Source organism: Rhinolophus hipposideros (assembly GCF_964194185.1).
Source record: "Rhinolophus hipposideros genome assembly, chromosome: 20".
NCBI classification, from domain to species: Eukaryota; Metazoa; Chordata; class Mammalia; order Chiroptera; family Rhinolophidae; genus Rhinolophus; species Rhinolophus hipposideros.
The window spans coordinates 31,186,344-31,210,453 of NC_138066.1; the positions used below are offsets into that span (position 1 = coordinate 31,186,344).

Genomic DNA, 24,110 nt, shown 5'->3' on the forward strand with positions numbered 1-24,110 from the left:
AATAGGTAAACAAGTAAATGAAGTAATGGAATTTTAAGTATTGTTATGTACTATTAAACGAAAGCAAGGTAAGGGGATAGAGAGTAATTAGAGGGTGCTTATTGTAGGCCTCTCGGCGGGGGGCGGGGGTCTGACCTTGACCTGAGGTACGTGCATGTGTCCAGAGGAATGTGTTTCAGGACGATCGCAGCATCTGTAAAGGCGCTGAGGTCGGGGAAACTTGGGTGTTTGAGGGACAATTGTTTTCTCTTCATCCCACTCCTGAGACTTTTAGTCCTACCAACTACACCGTCATCGCTTTTCTCAGGGTTACCAAAAATATCTATCTTTCCAAATCTAGTAGGAAAATCTCTCACCCTACCTTGTAGCAGCATTTGACACATTTGAATTCTTTCTGCTTCTTGAAATGCTTTGCTTTACTTTGCTCCCAGGAGACACCTCTCTGTCTCTCTATCCCTCTCTCCCTCTCTCGTTCTCTCCCTCTCTCCCTCTCTCCCTCTCTCTTTCTTCCCCTCCCATCCTCCCCCACTCCTTCTTCCTACTTCCCTCCATCCAACTGCTTTGCTTTGCTGCTCCTTCTCCATCGCTGGTTTTGGACCTCTAAATGTTTGAGTTCCCTAGGGCTTAAAGTTCAATCCTCCTCTCTACTTAATCTGGGCCGCTCAAGTTCCACGTCTATAACTGCCATCCACACGTCGATGTTCACAAATCTGAATCTCTGACCCTGCCCTCTTCCCTGAACTCCAGATCTCTGCGTCCAGGTGCTGCTTTGATAGTTCTCTCACTACATATTTATGTCCTGCTTAGGTTACCACCAGTAGGAGTACCCTCTTTCAAGGCCATTATAAATGCCCAGCTCACATAAAGACTTCCTTGACACCCCGTTGATGGTCTTCAGTCTACTTTAGAGATCAGCTCAAGGCAGAAAGCAAAGGAGGTTTATATACATTAACAGAATGTTTTTGCGGGGGCTTCTAGTGAAATTGGTAAAAAGTAACTTCTTATGTTAAATGACCAAAACTTTTTCTGTTAAAAATGTGTTATAAAAGTGCAAAGGCCGGCATGGCAAAAATGTTAAGATAGGGTTGTTTATCCAACTGAATTACATTCATGAACAAGCTGCAAATAAAGAAGGAATTGGAGAACAAAGGCCAAGAATAACTTATGACAGTCCTGAAGAAGAACAATAAGAACAAGAACTTGCCCTCCTAGTTATCATGACTTCCTGTAAGTCATTACATTAAGATGGTGTAGTACTGCATTAACTGTCCACTCTCTTTTCTTTCTGCACATTGCAGTCCTAGGTAGGGCAGAGCAAGGTAAGTGTGTGCAGGGTGAGGAAAGTATCACAACCCAAGCAAGGTCAGGAGGGTGTCCATGTGGGGAGAGCCTGTTTTGATAGTCAGGGCCCCACCCATGTGAAGGACATCCCTGTAAAGGGACAGCCTGGCCTGGGGGCCTCAGATCCTGAACAGGGTGATGAGGCTCTCCTCAAGGAAAGGCACCAGGCTTAGGGTGTCAGAGTCTGATCAGGTGGGGAAGCCTGATGCTTCCTCCTGCAGCAGCATCATGGGTGAGCGTGGGGCAGTCTGGGATGGAGAAGCAAAAGATACACAGGGAGCAATGGGTACTGGCAAAGAAGGGAGGCATTGTAGTGGCAGAGAAGAGAGACTACAGGAGACTGCAGCATGGCAGTCGGGGACAGTAGTTTTAGAATGGAAGGAGTTAGCAGGGTCAGCTGGTGTGGGGAAGTCAATTTGGACGAGGACTGAATTTGAGCAGTTTGAGTTGCAGGGCTAATAATGAAAGGGAATGTGAATCATGAAAGAAGGAAATAGAAAGTATAGCTCACTCGAGAAAGATGTTGTAGTGGGAGGAGAGAAAAAGGATAACCTGAGTTGGCAGGGTAGAGGGAAAAGTACTCTTTAAGATGGGAGAGTCTGGGTTGTTTGTAGACTTAGAAGAAGAGTCCAATAGGTAGAAATTTAAAACAAGGGCGTGAAGAAAAATGATACATCAGAATCACAGGGGAAAGGCAGTGGGGAAAGGTATCATATATTCCAGCTGCAATGAAAGTATACCGTGTTGATGGGACACCCCAGTTTTTCCTAGTCTTTTGCTATTACTCACAATACTGCAGTGGATAACCATGTACATAATTTTGTACTTGCATTTCTGATTCCCATAGGTGGGATTGCTGGATCAAACCATGTATTTAAGATTTTGATGGATATTGCCAAGTCACCTGCCAAAGGGATTGCAGCCATTTGTACCCTTACTGGCAATGTTGTATAAATTCTTTATTGCTTTGTTATGTTTAGAGTTCACACATCCCTCCCTTATGCCCAGATATGGAAAGAGAGAGAATGAAGTATTTTAAATATCCTACACATAAAACTTTTTCCTGGTATTTTCTACACCTTAGTTGGTATCAATTTGGCAATGATTTCACAGATTCCATCCAGTTTCACATACACACATATATGTGTTTATACCTGTACGTAACATGCTCCTGCATATGCCCAAAGACACGTGTGCGCATATATGCATACGTGTATATACTCCAAAAAAGTATTTTTTTCCTTTGAAGAATCTTCTGGGTTGTTAGTTGTTGGCAGAATGTGACTTTTAGAACTGAGAAAAATTATTTTAACTGAAAAGCAATTGGATTGATACCTACTTAGAGTTCTATTAAAACCATATGACCTAACATGCTTTGGTAGAGCTGCTGTGCGATGCTCTTGTTAGCAATCTTGGTATGTGAAGCCAGTGGTCGATGGGTGCTGCATTCTTCAGAGGATGTGCTTGGCATACAGAACAGGAAACGTTGGCACAGAGCCGGCATTCTTGTTCAGAAGAATTTTCCACTTCCTCCATTTGTGGTTAAGCTCTTAAATTGTTCCTATTTCTTTAGTTTTTCCCAAACTTGACTCTATAGTGGTTGAATCATATGCCTGTATCTTCTTTGATTGAAGATTCCTGTTATAAAATGCATGTGTAATTTTTAATTCTCAAACTGAGTTAAAGCTCTCAGTTTTTTAACTTTTTACTATGAAATATTTTAGACTTAAAGAAAAATAGCAAAAGTAGTCCAGAATTCTCGTCTATCTGTCACCCAGTGTCCACCATAGTTAACTAACCATTGTGCAGTTATCCCAAATAAGAAATGAACATTGGCACTGAGGGGAGGGACAGACTTGCCTCTACCCTAAGGTTCTTCTGGCTGGTCTAATAATCAAATTGACATGAGACAGATTAGCAAGAGTATACAACCAAATTTAATACATACATATGTATGGGAAGCCCACATACCAGAGTCAGAGAGCCCTCATGCCACGAAATGTTCAAAGTTTGAGAGGGAACATGGGAACATAAGACATCTGAGCTAGGGATGCAGTAAGGTGCCTTGTGGAACTGCAGGGGTCATTGCAGGATGATAAGAGCACATGCTTAGTAAATGGAAGTTGGTCCTGCCCTATAGATTATGTCTAATAATCCCTTATGGGCAAGTCTCCTAACGACCTTCTAGGTAGTTAAGGTAGAGGAAGGAGTTTCTCTTAAGCCTGAAGCTAAAATTGCCTGTAGCTCAAAACAATCCACATACTACAGAAGCACATCTTGGTGGGGCTTGTTCTGAAATCCACAGCACAGTACTTACCATTAGCTGCTAAACTGTAAATTTATATTTGGATTTTGTCAGTTTCCCCATTCCTGTCCTTTTCATGTTCCAGGACCCAATCCAGGCCCTCACATTGAAGTGAGTTACGTTTCCCCTGTCTCTTCCAGTGTGTAACAGTTTCTTGTCTTTCATGACCTTGAGGCTTGAAGAGTACTAGCTAGAAATATTGTAGAATCTCTCTCAATCTGGGTTTTTCTAATGATTTCTCATGGTTAGATTGAGGTTACAGATTTTGAGCAAGAATGCTGCAGAAGCAATGCCTCAGGGGTGATACTAACCTTGACCTCTTGGTTCTGCTGGCCTGTGTGCGATTTCTCCATTGTGCAGTTACTGTTTTCCCCTTTATAATTAATATCTTGGTGGATATACCTTGGGACTGTGCAAATATCTTGTTTCTTCTCAAACTTTCAGTTTTTTAGTATCCATCAGTGGATCTTACCTACAGCAGATCCAAGTAGTGAGTTCTGAGCCTTATAGTTGCTTAAACTAGAGGCTTAGAGGAGGTGATTTTAAGTCAAAATAAAACAAAACCACCCCACACCCTCTTCGTAACATATTAGATAATAGAAAAATGGATCTTGTCATCCTGGGAGGTAGTACAAGCCAAAGATTCTAGAACTATGCTAATATTTAGTAAATACACGATAGTTTTCTCTTGACAATCTTTCCCTCTTACCAGGTCAGCAGTAGTCCTGAACCTCTGAAGGCTGTAGAACAGGAGATGAGCATGGTGTTGCAGAACGTTTTCACAGAGTAAACGAAAGTGTTTAACTGTTGGTTACTCCTCAACTGATACTTTCAAGACACCAAGTGCTCACTTTGGAAGACTACTGATGTTATTCACTGAAATACAAAAGAAAAGTACTTACAGTGGTTGTCAGGACTTTACTAATCTATAATTGACTCCTCCTCTAAAGTCAGCCTTTTGAGATAAGGGAGAGAAAATATAGTGAATCATACAGAAATTCAGTCTATTTACATTTATATAGCTGTAGGTAAGAAAACTAGTATGCTTTGCACAAATATCTTCCTACGACGATGTATATAACTTAGATGAATCCTAGATACAGACCAGTGTGTCATTTCGCCATTTCTGCCTCCCTAGTTGAACAGATTTCTTCAGCCCCAATCAGGGCACCACTCAGCTTCACTCAGCAAACATCTGTTGAGAACCTACTTCATGTCAGTCTTGATGTGCGGGGCACTTAGTACATAAAGATAAATGAGACATCCCCTACCCACTAGGTCAGGGTTAACCTGGGTTGGTGGAAGCCCTTCAACAGGCAGGTCTGTGACAGTGAGACAGTGTCTTCTTTCCTCAGAAATATCCTCAGGGTTTGGACATTCATACCTTTCCTTTAATAATATGAATTTTCGTGAACCTGCATCATAATTTATATCTAGATTTATTTCAGTTAGCTGTGTCTAGAGTTATGGCTCTCTGTTTCTTTGGGTCATAGACTCCTCTAGGAATAAATTGAAGTTATGAAACTCCACAAAATACATATACATACAGAATTTTACGGTTCTGGTATGCCATAGAGTTGTAAATCAAAAGAGGTTAAGAACCGCTGCTTTAGACATTTAATTTTTATTTGGGGAGAAAAAAGTCAACATAGAATTTAAAATATAAGGTAATGTGTTATAGTGGGACCCATGGGACTAGTTTATTACCTTTTGTAATTTTGTCTTTACTTTCATTAGGGCTAAAGTCTTTGAATCTAAAAGACAAACTTATGTAGCTGAGTTGCTTGCCCCTTTATTTAGTTTACTTCAGATGGAGTCAGGCAGGCTACTTAGAAAACATGAAGCATTTCTAAATTGTCCTTAATAGGATAATTTATTTTCTATAGTTGTAAACATACTTGATAGTCTTTCAGAACATAAATAGCTACAGTGCAATACCTGATAACACATGACATGTGTATTCTATACAGCACTGAGCACATGAGGCATTTGATGAATGGAACAACTGAAAATATTTTTGTAAAGGCTTATATTTTAGCCTGATTTCTACAACAAGTAGGAAAATGGCATAAGGACCAGATTGTTTTCACCACGGTATCTAAAGTGAAGCTAAAAGTAATGACACCTATTTTCTTTCTTGCGTGTGGTAAAAAAACACAGAAAAATTTTACCATCTTAACCATTTTTAAATGTACAGTTCAGTAATGTTAGAATTTTCACATTGTTGTGAAACAGATCTCTAGATACTTCTTGTTTTGCAAACCTGAAGTTCTATACCCATTAAACAGCAACTGCCCCTGTTTCCCTCCCCCCAGCCCTGGTAACCACCACTCTAGTTTGGATACTTCATATAAATGGAGTCATGTAATATTTATCTTTTTGTGACTGGCATATTTCCCTTAGAATAATGTCCTCAAGGTTCATCCATGTTGTATGTAGCATGTGACAGGATTTCCATCCTTCTGCTCATTTCATTGTATGTACGCACATTTTGTTTATTCATTTCACCTGTCAGTGGACACTTGGGTTGCCTCTGCCTTTTAGCTGTCATGAATAGTGCTGCTATGAACATAGGTGTGTAAATGTCTCTTCAAGATCCTGCTTTCAATTAGTATGGATATCTATCTACCCAGAAGGGGGCCAGCTGGATTATATGGTAATTCTATTTTTAATTTTATATGCAAACTACTTACTGTTTTCCATAGCTGTTGCACCATTTTACAATCCCACCACCCGTGCACATTTCTAATTTCTCCACATCTCACCAATATTTGTTATTTTATGGGTCATTATTATTATTATTATTATTATTATTATTGATAGTAACATGCTAATGGGTATGAGGTGATACCTCATTGTGATACTGATTTGCACTTTTCTGATGATTAGTGATGTTGAGCATCTTTTCCTATGCTTGTTGCCTGTTTTGTGTACCATCTTTGAATGACACCTGTTCTTTTAACAACTTAAGCATGCACAGCATTGCCATTCCTTTATAGTTATAGCACTGGGATCCCAAAATCAGGTCCCTGCTTTTTGTGGACATTTTCCAGTGATACGCACAGCCTACAATGTGAGAGTCACTTAAAGACTGAGGGGGAAGTGGGGTTACAAAATAAGTACATGTGTCAGAAAGACTTGACAGCCAAGTAAGCAGCCATGTTTAGCACCCACCAGCCATTGAAGAGAATATCCAAATCACGTTAGGCAACTAGAATTGATAGACCAGTGGTCGTTAGATAAATAAAGCAGCATTTATAGTCGAGATTATTAGCCAAAACAGCACAACCTGGCATATGACTGGAATAAAATAGGAGTTGGAAGTCTCCAGAAACCACTGATTGAATATGAAATAATAGTATGCAGTTTCCCTGTAACTTTATATTGAATAATTCACATATAAATTCTTCCAGTTTGCACTTAGACCCTAGTAAGAATTTTCCCTCGCTTTGCACATGGTATCTTACAAGCTTACTGTTGAACAAAAGTGATATGTTTTATCTTTTAATAGGTTAATATTTAGGCTTGTCTTTGTTCTGTCTTTACTTGCAGGCATTGTTAGGGACTGACTTTCATAGTTCCTTCCATAGGGGATACAGTATAAGAATATTGTACCCCCAGTCAAACGTGGTAGCAGAGACTTCTCATTTTAGTGCTTTCCTGCTAATCTTAGAAGCTTATGTCAACTTCCTGGGAGACCAAAGAGAAATGCCTCTTTTGAAAACTATCCCCTGAAATTCAGAGCTTTTCCCTCTGCAGCAATCATGCTCTATCCTTGGGATCCAGTTGTCAGAAGTACAGCCCACACAGTGAGCTATTTTAATGAGTGTAAAATATTTTCATGTGATAAAAGTATTAAAGGGAAATAAGTTTCAGATAAATAAATCTCATGTCATATGGATAGCCTAGGACAAATGTAAAACATCATTTTCTTCTAGCAGATCCTAGTTTACCAGTCCTTGTAGTCCTAAACCTTGAGATCTTTTTCCTGTTTTAGGTTCATAGTCACAATCCTTTTCTGAATCCTTTAGGTTCAGAACTCCTGGTTGGTTTATTTCATACTCCCAGATCCACAAACGAACCTGGGGAAGAGGGCTTTTGCCATACTGCTTATATTGTGGGCTCTTATTGCTAAGTAACTGTTTTCTTAAGTAAAAAGGAGATGATAAGGGATGAGATGATAAGGAGGAAGAGGAAATAATATCTCTACTTGACTTTTATTTGAGAGGCGAATGACAAATGCAAGATTGACCTCAAATTACTATTATTTTTCCCCTTCTTCCACCTCCCCCCCACCCCCTTCCGGTTCAAACCGTTGTTTCTCAGTCTAATTGTGTAGGACACAGCTCCCTGGGCCCCTGCTGGTATTATGTTTTAAAGCTTCACAGAGTGGAAATGTATGTATATGATAACATAATATGAATTAACCAGGTTGTTTGATTAACCAACATAATACCACTTTTATTTTTTTAGAGTACACATCAAAGCACAGACCAGAGAGTGGGACTCCAGGCTTCTAGTTGCCTTTGCTGTAGGCTTCTGTGACTCCAGGAATATTACCGTCAGTTTTTCTGACTCACTTCCAAACAAGCTAATTTGCATGACTTAGTACATTTTTTATCAGATGCTATTATATTAGGTGCCAGTTACCGGGTCAAGGAAATAGTTAACAATTTTGTCTTTTAATTTTAAGAGAGGAGGAGGTGATAGGGAATTGAACTACTTATTTCTTTGCTTTGTCTTCTCTTCCCATTGGAAATCAGCCCAGTATTGGGGATGCACAGAGGATAGTTGGCTGCACAACTTAGCTAATTCTGTTAGCATATAGTCAATATTGCACTTCAGATGACAGATCAACCAAGTTATCTTAAACACAAGGCAATGAGTAGATAGCTCCCCATTCATGAAGAGTATGAATGGTTTTCTTTTTCTCAAAACTTTCTCTCAAGTTGAAAGATAATTTCATCTAGTTATACTAATTCAAGTTTGTTTAGAACCTTTTTTCCTCGTAAAAGTAGCACATGCCTGTTAAAAATTTGGAAACAAAGTATTATAAACAGCAAAAATTTTTCACTTACTGTATTGAATCACTTTATATACTTAAAAATTTTTTGAGACCATGCTTCATATATAGATTTATATTCTGATTTGTATAACTTTTTCTACTTAGAAAAACTATATACATATATATTAGTGTGTGTGTGTGTATACACACACACACACACACACACACTAACAAGGGCAAAGGAAAAGGAAGAATCACTCATCTTACCACCCAGTGGCAACCACTGTTAAAATTGTCAGATAGGTGCTAACAGAATTTTTCTAGCCATATATTTTTTGATTGATCATACTGTACAAAACTGTTTTAATTCTCAGTCTCTTTGTAAAATTTTTGAATATTTTCCATCTCAGTAATATTCATCTATAACACCATTTTTAATTGCTGCATAGTATTCTGTTGTGTGGATGTAGTGTAATTTGCTTAATCTCCTATTTTGGAGCATTTAAGTTGTTTGCAGTTTTTTGGTGTTAAGTGACATTGTATATATATCTCTGATTATTTCTTTAAAAGTATGCATTTTTTCCAATTTAACATAAGCATTTCCCTAAGTCACTGAAAATTCCCTGTAAGTAAGTATATTATGCTAACTTGGATATACCATTTTGTTTTTCTTTTGATAGACTCAGAAACTCAGGACTTTGTTTTTGGTAAATGAATCAATATCTATCATAGATATATGTGTTTCTTAAAATAATCATGAGCAATAAAATAACCAGTAGCTGACCCACTATTATACAAGTTCAAGGGCATTATAAACTGACAGAAATTGAGAATAGCAAGGATTTATTAGGAGAAAGATCTTAAGCAAACCCTTGAATTTAACTGGATGTTAGAGCTCAAGCCCAACAGTAGAGCTAAGATATTCAAGACTCTTTAATGAGTAACTCTATGCTGGGTGTGGCCCTCACATTCTTTGACTTTCTACATTTCCCATTATTTCAGAACAACAAAACAAAACCCAGAAGACTGGGATAGGAATTGTGGCCAGGAGACTTGTTGAAGGGATAAAGAGCTCTCCCTTTGCATAGCAAATATAATTCCTTTTGCATAACCTACGTTCTCATCTGGCTGTTGGTTTTATATTTATTTGTTCAGCTATTCTTGGTAGTCAAATTTGTGCTACATGAGAATGATAGTAAATTGATATTGAGAGAAGACAGTGGAGATGAAAACGTTTTAATGTTGTAAAACTTAAGAATTTTGGTGATGAAGTTAAGTTCTCCAGGTGTGGTTGCCTTTCATATAGTTAACGTCCATGTGCCAAAAATGTTTTCTTATACTCGAATAGTTTTACATTTGAATTTGAACACCCTCTTCTCAGCACCTAAAATAACCTAAATCTTGTAGGCAGGGTAATATAAAGCTGTGGAGCGTGTGTATGTACTTTTGATTGATATATAGTGCTAGGTTGTTTTTTTTCATTGCCTGGATTTGGTTCCATTATTTTTATAACCATAATGCATTTTTAACAATGTTCTTTAAAAGTTATAAAAGATAAAATTTTAAAGAGGGAAATAAAAATCACTGATAATCATCCCTACCATAGCACAAATTAAATGTTTATTTCCCCCCCAGAAGCATGCATTTCAAAATTTTCAGTTTTGCACAATGTATTGTTATAAATTATAGGGCACATTTTAAAACACTTAGTATGTGTGAACCCATTGCTAAGTTTTTACATAGAATAATTTAGAATAACCCTATGAATTAGGTACCATTATTTCTATTTTATAGATGAGAAAAACATAGATATAGAGAGAATACATAATTCACCCAAAGTCATACATTTAGTGAATGGTAAATTCAGTAAATTTATCTTAATCCTTATTATTACTAGTAGTAAACTTTTTTCAGCCTTTTTTTTTTTTCTTTAGACCTGGGTACTTTGCTTTATAAGAACTGCCTCATTGGTAGCCATTGGACAATGTTTTAATTATTTTTAATTATTTAATGTTTTAATTATTATTTTTTAAATTATTTTTAATGATTTTGGAGTCACAAACCCCTTTGAAAATCTGATTAAAGTTGTAGATTCTTTTCTCAGAAAAATGTGTGGTCCACAAATTTTTCATGTAACCTCAACTTGGGCATGTAGCTTTTGAAGCCTATCTGAAGCCTAGAATAGTAGTTATCACATTTTAGTGAGTATATAAATCACCTGAGTTGCTTATCAAAATGCAGATTACCGGATCTCTCACTGCCTAAAGGCTGGACTTGGACTTAGAATCTCCCCTTTTTTGTTTTTTTAGAATCTTCCCTTTTAACAAATACTTCAATTGAGCTGTAAGCAGGATGTGTTCAGAACACTTTTTACAAAACTCCTGAGGTTTGAGAATCTTATTCCACTGCTGTTTTAGAGCAGTTACTACACAATACATGCTCTAAGTGTTTTGAAATAGGTTTTTATTATCAAATAATTGTACATTATTATAACTGCCTTTAAAAACTCGGATGTGGACATTAAGATATAATGGCTTTGCTAATATTGCCAATCTCCTCTTATCTTCAAGTTTTCTATTTAGAAGAACCTTATGTATGTCTGAAAAAATGTGACTTACTTAAATATTTCCCAATTATTTTAATTGTCGGTAGAGATTATTCATTATTATTTATTAGTCTGTAGAGATTATTTTCTTTGGTAATCAGTGACTATTACTGTTTTTAAAAAGAGTTTTCTCTCGGCAAGTTTGTTTTATAACCCATTTTTAAAATGGTTTAGAATAAATTACTTAAAAATTTTCTCTGTAATTTTATTTGTAGGATGAACTTTCTGATGTTAGCCAAGGAGGATCTAAAGCTACCACTCCAGCATCAACAGCTGCTTCCGATGTGGCAACACTTCCTACTGATACTCCCTTAAAGGAAGATAATGAAGGATTTGTGAAGTTTGCAGATACACCAAATAAGTCAGAGATAAGCAAGCATATTGAAATACAAGTTGCACAAGAAACTAGAAATGCGTCAACAGGTAAGTGACCTTCCTCCTTTACTTACTGGCAAAGTATTCAATAAATCTAGATGATGTGGGCATGAGAAAATTCATCACTGGGCGATGCTGTTTTAGATTTATAAAATAGCTAAATAATTTGTCATACTCAATTGTAAATAAGCTTAAAAAGGTGATGATTAAAGTTTTGGAGAGAAAAATTGGGGGGGCTGGGGGGTTGGAGAGCCTGTAAGGTAGCAGGATAATGTTTTACTGTTCCCTGCCTTAGGTCGTCAGTCTTTGTCTTTGCTTTCTCCATATTCCCCCCCTTAAATAGGAATGAAAACAGGGAGTTCTGGCCTGGGATACACTGTGCTGTGTCTCAAGAAATACAAATGAAAACTTTCTTTGGTTATTTATTAGTGTCTGCTGTTAACTGTTAATTGAATGTATGACATATTGTCTAATCCTGTGTTTCCTAGTATCCACTCTTTCAGTTTTTTTGTGATCAAATGATGTATTTACAATCATAGAAGCAACAGAATTTTTATATTAGGGGCAATACGTGATATATGCATCGTTTGTCATCCTGTCCTTTCCTAAGGCTCTGCTGAAAATGAAGAGAAGTCAGAAGTTCAAGCAATCATTGAATCCACGCCTGAATTGGATATGGACAAAGACCTCAGTGGATATAAAGGCTCAAGGTACTGCCAATGTCGGATAGACATGTCATTCTTCCATTTCTCCCCTCTCAGAAGCACACTGTTGTTCTCTGGTCTCTGACCAGACAAAATGCTTTCAAGTATTTATTTGAAGAAATGTCGGTCTCATTTTCCAGTTCCTGTTTTTGAAAGTAGACATTGTACGTGGTTTAAATGTTTTGTGAAATGTTACCTTTGCAGCATCAGGGATTAGGAACATGTGGAAGGACGGAAAAAAGACAGCGAAGGGATAGCCCGTACTTTCTGGAACTTGAGGAAACATAGAAGCAGGAGTAGGGCAATTAACAATTTGAGCAAGCTTTGTTCCTTCCCCCAGATCAGGAAGAAGAGAATGTACTCCCTTCAGAAGTGTAATGACCTCATTATTGGAAGAAATTAGTCTCATTTTACATGGTGTAGGGGGCTATTTAGTGGTGGGAAGAGAATGATTATATGTCATCTTAATCAAGGTCATCTGAAATAGATTGATGTTCAAGAATGTCAGACAGGAAATACTGCCTTTGAATTTCTTGCATAAATCTTATCTTTTAATTAATTAATAATGACCATTAAAAATACATGCCATTTATTGATTTCTGTAAGACATTGTGCAGTATACAATAGTGATAAAAAACATGAGCCTTGGGTAAGACTGGAGGTTCAAATCCTGCCTTAGATTTGAATCTTAGTTAAGTTTCCTTATCTGTGAAAGGGATTTATAACAATACTTCCTTCAGATGGTTGTGAGAGGTAAATGAATCAGTGTATGTTAAATTATTGGCAAAGTGCCCAGTTCAATAAATGTTGGCTGCTATTATTGCTATCATCATCATTACTTTATGTAATTTGACTTCAATTACAACCAAATGAAATAGAAGTCTTCATCCCCATTTTACAGATCTGGAAACTTAGAATGTATAAGATTCCTAAGTTAGCAAGAGGTAGAGCTGGGTTCAGTCTAAACTCTGATTTCAAAGACTGTGCCCTATAAAAATATGTTTTACTTCATTGCTTATTTAAAAATTTAAACAATTTAGAGTAGTACTCGCTTCGGCAGCACATAATTAGAATATAAAAAGTAATATTTGCTTTTTGTCTATTCTCTCCTAAGTCTAGGAGATGCAGCTACTTGTTAACAGTTGTGTGCTATGGTCATTCTGAACTTCTTTTTAAAACTCAGAAATTTTTATTACACTAATCCATTTATGCAGTATCAGGGTCAAATAGTAATACAAATATGAAGGGCAATCGTACTCCCTGCCCCTTTTTCCCATTCCTAAGAGGTAATCTCTGTCACTACTCAGCTATCTTATGCTATTTGTCTTCAGGTATCTAAATCACATCCTTACGCTGGTCTTCCTTGGTCCCTCTCTTTCTCAGCTGGGATTCTATAAGAAAATCAAGGCCTAATGCCCTGAGGTATCCCTTGTATTTAATAGATTATTTACACTCCTGTGCATCTAGAACAGTGTTAACTATGTATGTACTTTCTTAGGGAGAACTGAGAATATAGTCACTCAAATCATTTTCTGTGTTCTGTGGACCAGCTGAGGAATCCTGATTGAAAAGCCTGCCACATTAGCTGTTGATTTTAGAATGGAAGATGACAAGGATATATAGTTCCTTAAACCACCATCCTTCCTTTCATCCTCCCAATATAATATCTCAATTTTGTTAAATTAACATTCATTGTTTATATCATTATGACTATATAAATACTAATCACAGAATATACTGTGATTACATTTTCTTTCTTTTACAATTGTTTTTCTGGAATTAGTAAAGACTCAGGTGTTTGTTGTTGTTACGTCTTTTGCTTACGTTTCTTATACATCTGTCTCTAGTTCACTGACCGATACCCTCAAACCATAAATGTAACCAATTCTCAAAATGGCCAAACACAAAACCAGTTTCTTAGCACTCTTTCTCCTGGGGTCTTAATTCTATTCTCCAGTCAAGACTGTTGTTGAGTTTTCTCTGGTCCTAGAATTGGCTCTTACTATCATTCCGGGAATTCTTTTCATCTCTCTCCTCTTTTGTGTCTTCTCTTTCCTTGATCTGTGATCTCGCTTCTTGATTGTGCCATTTTTTTTGACAGAATATCTTCTTACTAGCTTTATGAGCAAAGGTGGCCTGGGAAGTAAATTTTTTGAGAATTTGAATGTGACAAATGTTATTTGAAGAAGACATTGATAGTTGGGCTGGATTCAGAATTCTAGGTTGGAAAATCTCGGGAAGTTTTCCTTCAGAATTGTGAAGACATGTTTTATTGTCATGTTGAGTTTGGATTGCAGCCGTTTGTGATATTGCTTTTTTTGTACATTCTCCTTGGAAGCTTTCAGGATCTTTAGCTTATCCCTATTTTAGTTTTCCTTCTTTCTTAAAAAATTATGATGACGTTCTTGGTATAGGAGTCTTCTTTTGTGTGTTCTTGTATGCAGTAAGTTTTTCATCTGTGAATTCTTACCTCCCAGTTCTGAGAAATTTTCTCTATTTCTCCTTATTATTTCCTCTCTCTTTCTGGAATACCTATTAAGTGGATATTTAACATCCTGGATGGATCCTCATAATTTCTTTTCCCCTTTTTCCATCTCTTCTATTTTTGGTTCTAATATCTGGATGATTTCTTCAACTTTATTTTTCAACCCTCACTGATTTTTGTTTTTTCTAATTTTTTTTTTGTTTTCAACATTTATTCTGAAACATAACTGGTTTTTGTTTTAAGTTTCTGCTGCTGCCTGCATTTTCACCTTTTGTTTCGAGTGCCTCTGTCACAGTCCATTTCTTTTGGGTTCTTTTATAACAGAGGCCTTCTTTAAATGTCTGTTGCTCTGTGGTTGTTTTGCTCATACTGAAGTAAATGATGCTCATTCTCCAGTATCCTACCTATAACATTTAAACTTGGCTTCCATTGTTCAGGGAGTTATGCTGGGAGGAGGGTGGTCTCACTCTTCTAGAAGATTGGATCTAGGTGCCATCCTGTGTCCTGTGTCGTCTTTCATCCCGTTCTTCTAGTTTTATGTTCCACCTTGCATGCTTCTCTCGGCAGGTTGCTGGTTCTTTCAATTCCTAGGCTTTTCAGGGGTTCTGGCAGCATACTGACTTCCTCCCTAAGCCCCAGTGGCTTAGGTTTCAGCTTTCTCTTGTCTGTTCAATCAGTGTCTACTCTTTGCCCATCTGTTTTCCATCTTACAGAATTTTGTTCACATTTCATCTGCTGTAGTTTCTTTTTCTATTCCCTGTGTCCTTGTGAGTATATACCTTTTTAATTCCTTCACTGGCACTTTAATTGAGTTTCTGAATTATTGTGTGATAAATTACTATGTTCAGTTCACTCTGTTTAATTGGAAATCTTGCGTAGACTTTTTTCTATTACTGTAACATTAATGCACAAACATACACATACTTCCCCATGTCCCTCTACAGCTCTGCAAAAAAGTGATTATGTTTTGTAACTTGCTTTTTAAAAAATACCTTTATGTAATGAGTTTCTCTAGTGTATAAGGTTCTATTTTAAAGTCTTTAACTATAAAGTTAAAAATGTTCAACTTTATATATATGTGTATATCCATAAATTATTTCATCTGTGCCCTATTAATGATCACTTGGGTGGTTTCAGCTTTTTGCTACTAAAAATGCTGCTCTGACCCTCCTTTTATATACATAGTTGCCTTTTTGTGACAGTTTTTGTAGGACATTTTCTTGACATCAGATTCTTGGCTTATTGGTATTTGCATTTAAAGTTTCAATAGATACTGTCAAGTTGTCCTGAAAAGAAAAATAAAACAATCATGCCAGTTCACACCCAGACAACATAGAACATGGTAGTTAACACGGATTCTGAAACCTCACTGCCTATGTTTGAATCCTGTCTCTTTTACTCATGGATATGATGCCGTATGTTTGCTAGGATTTCACTGCAAAAGCATTCTGTTTTCTTTACCAGTTATCTCTGTGGAGTTTAATGGGAATTTCTTAGGAAACCTTTGAGAAATCTTTTAAAATTATATTTTGTATTAAATGTAAATTGTAGGTTTAAAAAATTCCTATTTAACTTAGTCTGTTGTATTTGTTTTACAATGTTAAAAAAGTCTTCATAGTATTTGTTGATTGGGTTCTGTTGTTTTTGTTGCATAGCACTCCCACCAAAGGCATAGAGAACAAAGCTTTTGATCGCAATACAGAATCTCTCTTTGAAGAACTGTCTTCAGCTGGCTCAGGTCTAATTGGAGATGTGGATGAAGGAGCAGATTTACTAGGTATGACAGCTTGTCTGAAAAAGTAGCACACTGTTTTAAAAGTAGATTTTTAAAAATGGTTTAACTGAAAATTCTTTTAAAATGTCCTACCTGCTTAGTGTGGTACCAGAGATATTGCACCCTTAGGTAATTAATAGGAATATATTCTCTGAGATCATGAAAAGTTTTAAATGAAAGCATCTTTGCACATGTATATTTTAAAAATTGAATTGCACTTACATTTGTATTTTGCATTCATAGAATACATGTATTTTGCATTTATTGAACTCGTGCTGTATTCCAAGATTAGTATTACACATTGTGTGTGTGTGTGTATTGATGGATAGTTAGTTCCTGACTAAAATAGATTTCATTAAATTCTGTTCCTCTTAATGAAATAAACTATAACACTTGATTTTTCTGAGATTTCACTGAGTATTCTTTTTCAGCTCTACGGGAAATATAATCATTTCAAATGAGTTTTTGTTGTTGAAGAACACCTGGTTTGAAAACAACACTGCGTTTGGCTCTTCTGCTATTTATTTGGTGACCTTTCCCCGAACAGCTTAACTTCTCTGGGCCGCAGTTGCTTTGTGTAATCAATGAAGGGTCTGGACTCTAGTTCAGGGGTTGGGCAAACTCTGTCTCATGGCCCTAATTCAGATCACCTCCTTTGTGTGTGAATAAAGTTTTATTGGAACACAACCACACTCATTTGTTTACCTATTGTCTGCAGTTGCTTTTGCACTCCAACAGGAGAGTTAAGTAGTCTGCAGCAGAGATCATGTGGCTTCAAAAGCCTAAAATAGTCATCATCTGGCCCTTTACAGAAAATGTCTGCTAACTCCTGCTCTAGATGATTTGTAAAGTTCCTTTCAACAATAATTACATAATTCTGATATGTCAAGTAGCTTTGGTGTAACTTTCTTAAGACTGTACAGAAATTGGAAACCTAACAGCCTTAAAAGTCTATGCCTTGGGGAAGCCAATTAGCTCGGTTCTTGAGAGCTTGGTGCTAATAACACAGGGTTGCCAGTTCAATCCCCCTGTAGGCCACTGTGAGCTGCGCCCTCCTAAAAAAAAAAAAAAAAAGTAGCTGGGGCTTCCCTGAAACCACCTGTTAGAAAAATCTATGCCTCTATGTTAAATTTATTGATTACCAGTTAATGTCCTTGACAGTTTGGAGTATTTTCTGAAGGAAACAAGTTCTGCCCAAACAGCTCACAGTCTGTCTAGTAAGAGATTGAAACTACGTAAATAAAACTATTCTTAGTTAGACATAGACTTCCACCATTAAAATCTAAGTAAACACATTGGAAGCAATAGAATGAGTTTGCATTTCTCAAGAAGGGCTAAAAGGTTAATTCTTAAAGAATACCCCATTTTTACATTTAAATTTATACTTTAACTTTAGTTAACATTAAATTATGCATGAAAAGTTCCTCTTAAGATTTGATTGGTTTGAGAAACTGACTCCCTGGCAAAATTGAGGGACAGATACAAAAAATGTTAGAAGAATTTTAAAATGTTTAAATTTATATTCAAATTTATATACAGTAAAATTCACTCTTTGGTGAATTTTTTGAATTTTGACAAGTGCATAGAGTTGTGTACATCACCCCCAAAATTTCCTTCATCCTGCCTCTTTGTATTTAACCAGAATGAAGTACTATTTGATATAATTTGTACACTCTACGGTTTTTGAGGATGGTGGCCCAAACTTTCTTTTTTGTAAAGAGTTGAGGAGCCATATAGTACTTAAAAATAATTGTGGTCTTTTAAATCAAGTATTTTCTGAAAGCTTCCATCTTTAAGTCAGAAAATTAAGCATACTAAATAGGTTAAAAGCAAAATCCTGATACTGTGGTTTCCTGTCTTTCCACTTTGAAAATAAGAAACAGACGGTAAACTACTGTCCTTTCCCTTTTGCAGATATTGATATATTTATCTCTAGAATGTTTCATATTAGAAGATTTTAAAATATTACTATAAATGTAGCAACATATGCCTCCATGAATACTTTTTGGTCAAAAATAGTAAATGAAATTTCCCAGGCACATGTTTGTTGTTGGTTTATCTTCTGCACAATTCAGTGATAGCATTTGAGGTGTAATACTCACTAAATGGAATATAGTTAAACTAACAAAACTGTTTCCTAAAGTTCTTTAATTGACCTGGGGTTGATAAATAAGTACATAGTCCATTTCTATAATTCAGCATTCATTTTTCTAATTATTATTGTAAAACTTACCGCAGATACAGATTTTTTTTAATTTTTTTAAAGTTTATCGGGGTGACAATTGCTAGTAAAGTTACATAGATTTCAGGTGTACCATTCTGTATCACATCATCTGTAAATCCCATTGTGTTCACCACCCAGAGTCAGTTCTCCTTCCATCACCGTATATTTGACGCGGATATAAATTTTTGCAATCATACGTGTGTACTCAGTACTTGGATTACTTTTTCTGCCTCAGTTTGTCCTTTATCTTGGTTAGTGTTTCATCCTTTGACTTTATTTTCCTTGATCCCTTTCTCCATTCACTTTAAATTTACTCCCCATGGCCACATTCTAGAACTTGGAAATCATACATTCCTACTTCCTTCTGCTGGGATTTTCTTTCTCTTGATTATTTTCTATATTTTCTACTTTACTTTCTTTACTATGTCCTATTATCATTTAAACATGGTCAGGTCTTTCTTTACCATTTAAAAATAAAAATACTACCTTCCTCTGACCCTCTGTCTTCAGTAGCTACCCACCCTATCAGTCACTCCTCTCCCATTTCTTCTAGTCATGCTTGTGTAGCAGTATCAGTGAGGTGTCTGCTACGTGCTTGGCACCATCCTAGATGCTTGTGATACGTCAGTGAACAAAACAGACTTCTCAGAAGGGCGGCTCCTTTTAACTGGCAGGATTTCCCCAGTCCCACTTGACCTGCAATCTGAATGGGCATTCTCCCCGACACTCACCTTGCCTGAAACAGCCTTCTTGTTTACTATACCCAGCAGTTCCTTTTCAGTTATTTCACATGGCTTCTCAAATAGCATTTATCTTTAAAACTGTCTTTGCTGGATTTCTGAGATATCACACTTTCCAGCATTCTTTTCTGACTCTGACTGTTGTTTTTCAATCTTCTTTGCAGACTTCTCTTCCTCTGCCCATCTTTCAGATATCAGTGTTCCTGGCCCAGGCCTGCTTCTTTGTTGGGGAAATCTTATTTGCTCTTGTTGTTTCTTGGCTTTCATGGCCACTTACTCCAAAAGTTTTTATCTCCATCTAAAATCTTTTTCTAGAGCCCCCAACTATTATTGTCAAACAGCCCATAGACACCTCTAAGGTAGTTTGTAGGGCTTATACTTTATATGCCATCATCTTTTTGCCCTGTCCCCCAAGGCTGTTCTTATATCAACATATACTAACTCAGTGAATGAATGACTTCACCATCCACTCTGTTCTCCATCCTAGATCTCTCTCTCTTCCCTCACAACCAATCACAAAGGATTGTTTGTTTCCTTTCTTTAAAAAAAAAAAAATCTGTCTCCTTCTTGCCTCTGTTGAATTGGCACCTCCTCCTCTAGCAATTCTGTTTTGATCTAGTTAAAGCTTACTTAGCCTTGAAATGTATTCCCATAGCACTGCGTTTTATTTGTTATGCCACTCTTCATACTGTACTATATAATTTTTGTGTACCTGTCTCCCTAAGTAGACTTATTATAAGCTCAATGTGGCCCAGACAATGTGTCTTTTTCTCACTGTTGAGTTTTTAGTACATAGCGCAGCAACTAAGTGAGTGGATTTCTAAATAATTCTAACAGTTTTGTTTCACCTGTAAATCTGTGATTCTTAACCTTTCGGGGTTAAAACTCCTTTACTGGAGAATTTGTAAGAGAGCAGTGTGCTTTTGGGAAAATGACCATACAGAACTGGATAAAATCGTATACTTTCTCAAGAGATTAACACATAATTTGGAAGCCCATCCATGAACCTAGCTTGAGGCTCAGTGCTAAAATCCAAATGAGGTGTCTGTGATTTTAAAAAGCAGTTTTTTGCCTGTTTTAATAGGTAAACTTGCCAAGTATGTTAGCTCTAAGTTTCTGTTTGGTTGAAGTCTTGTACAGAAATGGGGCCACTTCAAGTTATGTTTTTCTTATAGTTATGAATTAGTGTTTACTGAAATATTTCAAAATGAGAATTTTGGGCAGTTCTATTGATGATATACTAAATTTATATGCTAGATTTTAAGAGCACTCTTCATTAGGAATGTGTAAACTTGTAGAAAATACATTATAGGATATGATTCCCATATACTAGATATTTCAGTTTTTTCATACTTATAATATTTACATTTTATTGTGTTGAGTTAATGGTTTCTCTACATCTTTTCAATTTTATTGTCTCTTCTGTCTCATTTTTGAAATAAATGAGTGTAGTTCTTGCTTTCTGAACATAATCTAATTGAGATTCTCATTCATTTTTCTCTTGGGCTGCTTACCCAGGGGAATATTCTGGTGTGTATGCTTTTAAATACTTTAATATTACTGCTTTTTAAACTAGGTATTCTTGGCTGCTGTTCTCATTTAGTGCTTTCTCATCATTTTTTTCTGCTCAACTATTTTTTTGTTTTTGCCCTGCATATATTTTCAGCTTTTATGCTTATCTCCCTATATGCTTGAGAGTTTATAGCAAATATAGTCATTATATAACCTTTTCTAAAACCAATCTAAACCTTATTTCTTCTGACTCTAGCTTTATTGAAAAGTTAACGTTGGTATTTAAAACATATCTTGCCAAAATTCGTTTTGGAATGGGAATATGGAAACTTTTTTGGTTTTTCTTTATTTTCAGTTTTTGGCGACTATATAGATGGGTAATGAAATAAGTACTATTTCTTATATTTAATTCTTCTTTGTAGAAGTACCCTGATCTTTGAGAATATTTGAGGTAATTATAATAAAGACAAAATATGAATCCAAATGTGAGCATTGAATTTTTAACATTCCTAGGTTGGTTTTGTGTTAAATTATCTTAAGTTATTTGAAACATTACCTTCTTAAAAAATAAGGGGACATGTTAACTCTGTTACCTTACGTGGTTTTCTTTAGAAATATTTTTTTCTTATTTATCTGGGTTATGAATATTACTTCTTCCATTGTATGTGATTTTCCAACATTAGCTTAGGATAAATGACTGGTGGATTTTTGGTTTTGCTTTGCATTTTTTTGTTTTTGTAACTTTTTGAGATATATTCCTTAGTGTGTTTTTTTATTTTGTCAGTTTCTTATGAGTAGCAAATTAAATAGCTTTCTTTTTTCTAAAGATCACTACATTGGACCTTGCATCAAATGCCCTACCTGCCTACCTTATAGTACTCATTAAATTATTAAACATGATTCTATAAAGTGACGACTGAACATTATTATTTCAGAGGTTGTGCTTTGAAGGAAACTTTATATTATTCATATGGGGGTTTCAATCTAATTATATTCAACTTTATTATGCAAAGAATTGGTAAAGCATGTTTTTAGGTACAACCTATCTGAGCATCCTTATGAATGAAGGAAATCATCGTAATTTCTGTCCTTTGCACACCATTATGCACTAAACCATAGCATTGTGGTTCCCGATGTTTTTCATATCATGCATAAAACTTTACAGATTAATGATCTATTTTCATGCTGTTTCTTACATAAAACATTTCTTGTTCTTTGTTTTTGCTCTACATGGAATGCATGGGCTTTAAGACCATAATTTCTTTGGTAAGGTTTCATCTGCATTGGGGTTCCATCTTTCTTTGGCCTAGTTTCTGCCTATTCCCTATGAATAAGGCCTACTTTTTAGGCAAAAGACTACAATACCAACTGTGATTTGGAAATGTTCTGATCCGTATTAATGTTGTTCTTTTTTTCCCCCCTAAATACTGCTACATTTTTGAATATTTGTCAGAAAACTCTTGATCCTTTTGACATATTATTTATGAGACAATATAGACTAACAGTTATAAAGAATTGGCTAACGAAATCTTTAGCTTTGTTTCGTGATGGATAATTATAATTTTATAATCCACTCAAAGTAGGTAATAGCAAATGAAATTATAGACAAACTGAGATTACTAAAGGACATAAAATTTGTAGAATAAAATTTGCAACTATAGCTTATACTATGTTTATATAAGTTTTGATAAATCTATTTTCAATGTTTTTATCCTTTTCCTTTTGCTAGGAATGGGCCGTGAAGTTGAGAATCTTATATTAGAAAATACACAACTGTTGGAAACCAAGTAAGTATATATAAAATTTTAACAAGGAACAAGAGACACTGAATTTTTTTCTTATCCAAGTCAATGATTTTCTTCAGTTCAACACAGCACTAACGCAGTCTCACAGCCCCATCTCCTTCCCCTTCCTTGTGTGTGGGCTCATGCTTCCTTCCACACAGCACACGTACACATGCATGTGCACGCATGCAGATAGATCATGGGGCCTAAATTCACTGATGGATATGTTCTGTTGCTCAGTTGTTTGCAGAGATTTTTACCTCCTTTCCATTCTACAAGTATCCATGCCTTTCTCTTAATATTCTGATGTGTTGTATGCATGGTTTTCCTGAGGTTTCTTTTTTCTGCATAAATGTCATGACCTATTCCCACCCCACCTCTTCAGAGCTCTCCTCCATAGCTGTAGGTTCTCAGGTACAATTAGTGGGTCATAGGCCCTCAAACACATTGGAATCTTACAGTGGTACAGGTCCTGAGTCAGGAGGAAAAGCAGATTGTGCCCCATTATTAATTTGCTGTATCAGCAATTTTGGAATATCTGTGTGTATCCAAAAGAAATACAGGTATAACGAGGTCCTATGCCCAATATACCCAAAAGGAACTAGATCTTAGATTTTTTTCAGTTCTTTCCAGTTTAGGCTTTTTTCCTTATTAATTATGAAAAGTTAATTTAAGGATTAACTTAACTTTATTGAATAGGTAATATCTTCAGAACTTACCAGCTGTACTCTTTTGGATGCTATTAGACGGTTGCTTTGTGTTTCTTTTTACCTTTATCTACAAACAACAGTAGGTAGATACCTTTGAAATATTCAATTATTCAGCTTCGTGATTGTGTAGTTACTTTGTTTACAGGGCAAAAAGCTGAAAGATGGAAAGAATATTTATTTGTAATGATGCACTTGAAATGTGTATTTCTTAGAAATGCTTTGAATGTAGTGAAGAATGACTTGATAGCAAAAGTGGATGAACTGACCTGTGAGAAAGATGTGTTGCAAGGGGAACTGGAGGCTGTGAAACAAGCCAAACTGAAGCTGGAGGAAAAGAACAAAGAACTGGAGGAAGAGCTGCGGAAGTAAGTTCTCACTATGTTGTTCTAAGCCACACTGTCTGTGCCAGTGTGCCACAAAGGAGTAGTACGATCCCGAGACTCAGGCCTTCAGCCCTCTCAACCAGGAAGGTCCAAGAGCTGCCTGGGAGAGGGTAGTGTGCCCAGCCAATGGCCTCTGCTGTGAGCAGGCCCCTCCATTTACTGA

At 36.2% G+C, this 24,110-nt stretch overlaps 1 protein-coding gene across 17 annotated transcripts in view; it reads left to right on the forward strand.

The window, feature by feature from the left end:
- Positions 1 to 24,110, forward strand: part of SPAG9 (sperm associated antigen 9) — a 110,426-nt gene that overhangs the window by 52,327 nt on the left and 33,989 nt on the right. For 10 of the 17 annotated variants that reach the window (XM_081027863.1, XM_081027875.1, XM_081027872.1 and 7 more), the window contains 6 exons: positions 11,472 to 11,679; positions 12,242 to 12,341; positions 16,476 to 16,597; positions 22,322 to 22,336; positions 22,800 to 22,857; positions 23,777 to 23,929. In XM_081027863.1, the coding sequence (XP_080883989.1) occupies positions 11,472 to 11,679; positions 12,242 to 12,341; positions 16,476 to 16,597; positions 22,322 to 22,336; positions 22,800 to 22,857; positions 23,777 to 23,929 (656 nt within the window). The remainder of the gene's footprint in view (positions 1 to 11,471; positions 11,680 to 12,241; positions 12,342 to 16,475; positions 16,598 to 22,321; positions 22,337 to 22,799; positions 22,858 to 23,776; positions 23,930 to 24,110) is intronic. The other 7 variants (XM_081027873.1, XM_081027864.1, XM_081027874.1 and 4 more) reach the window with 1 other exon arrangement.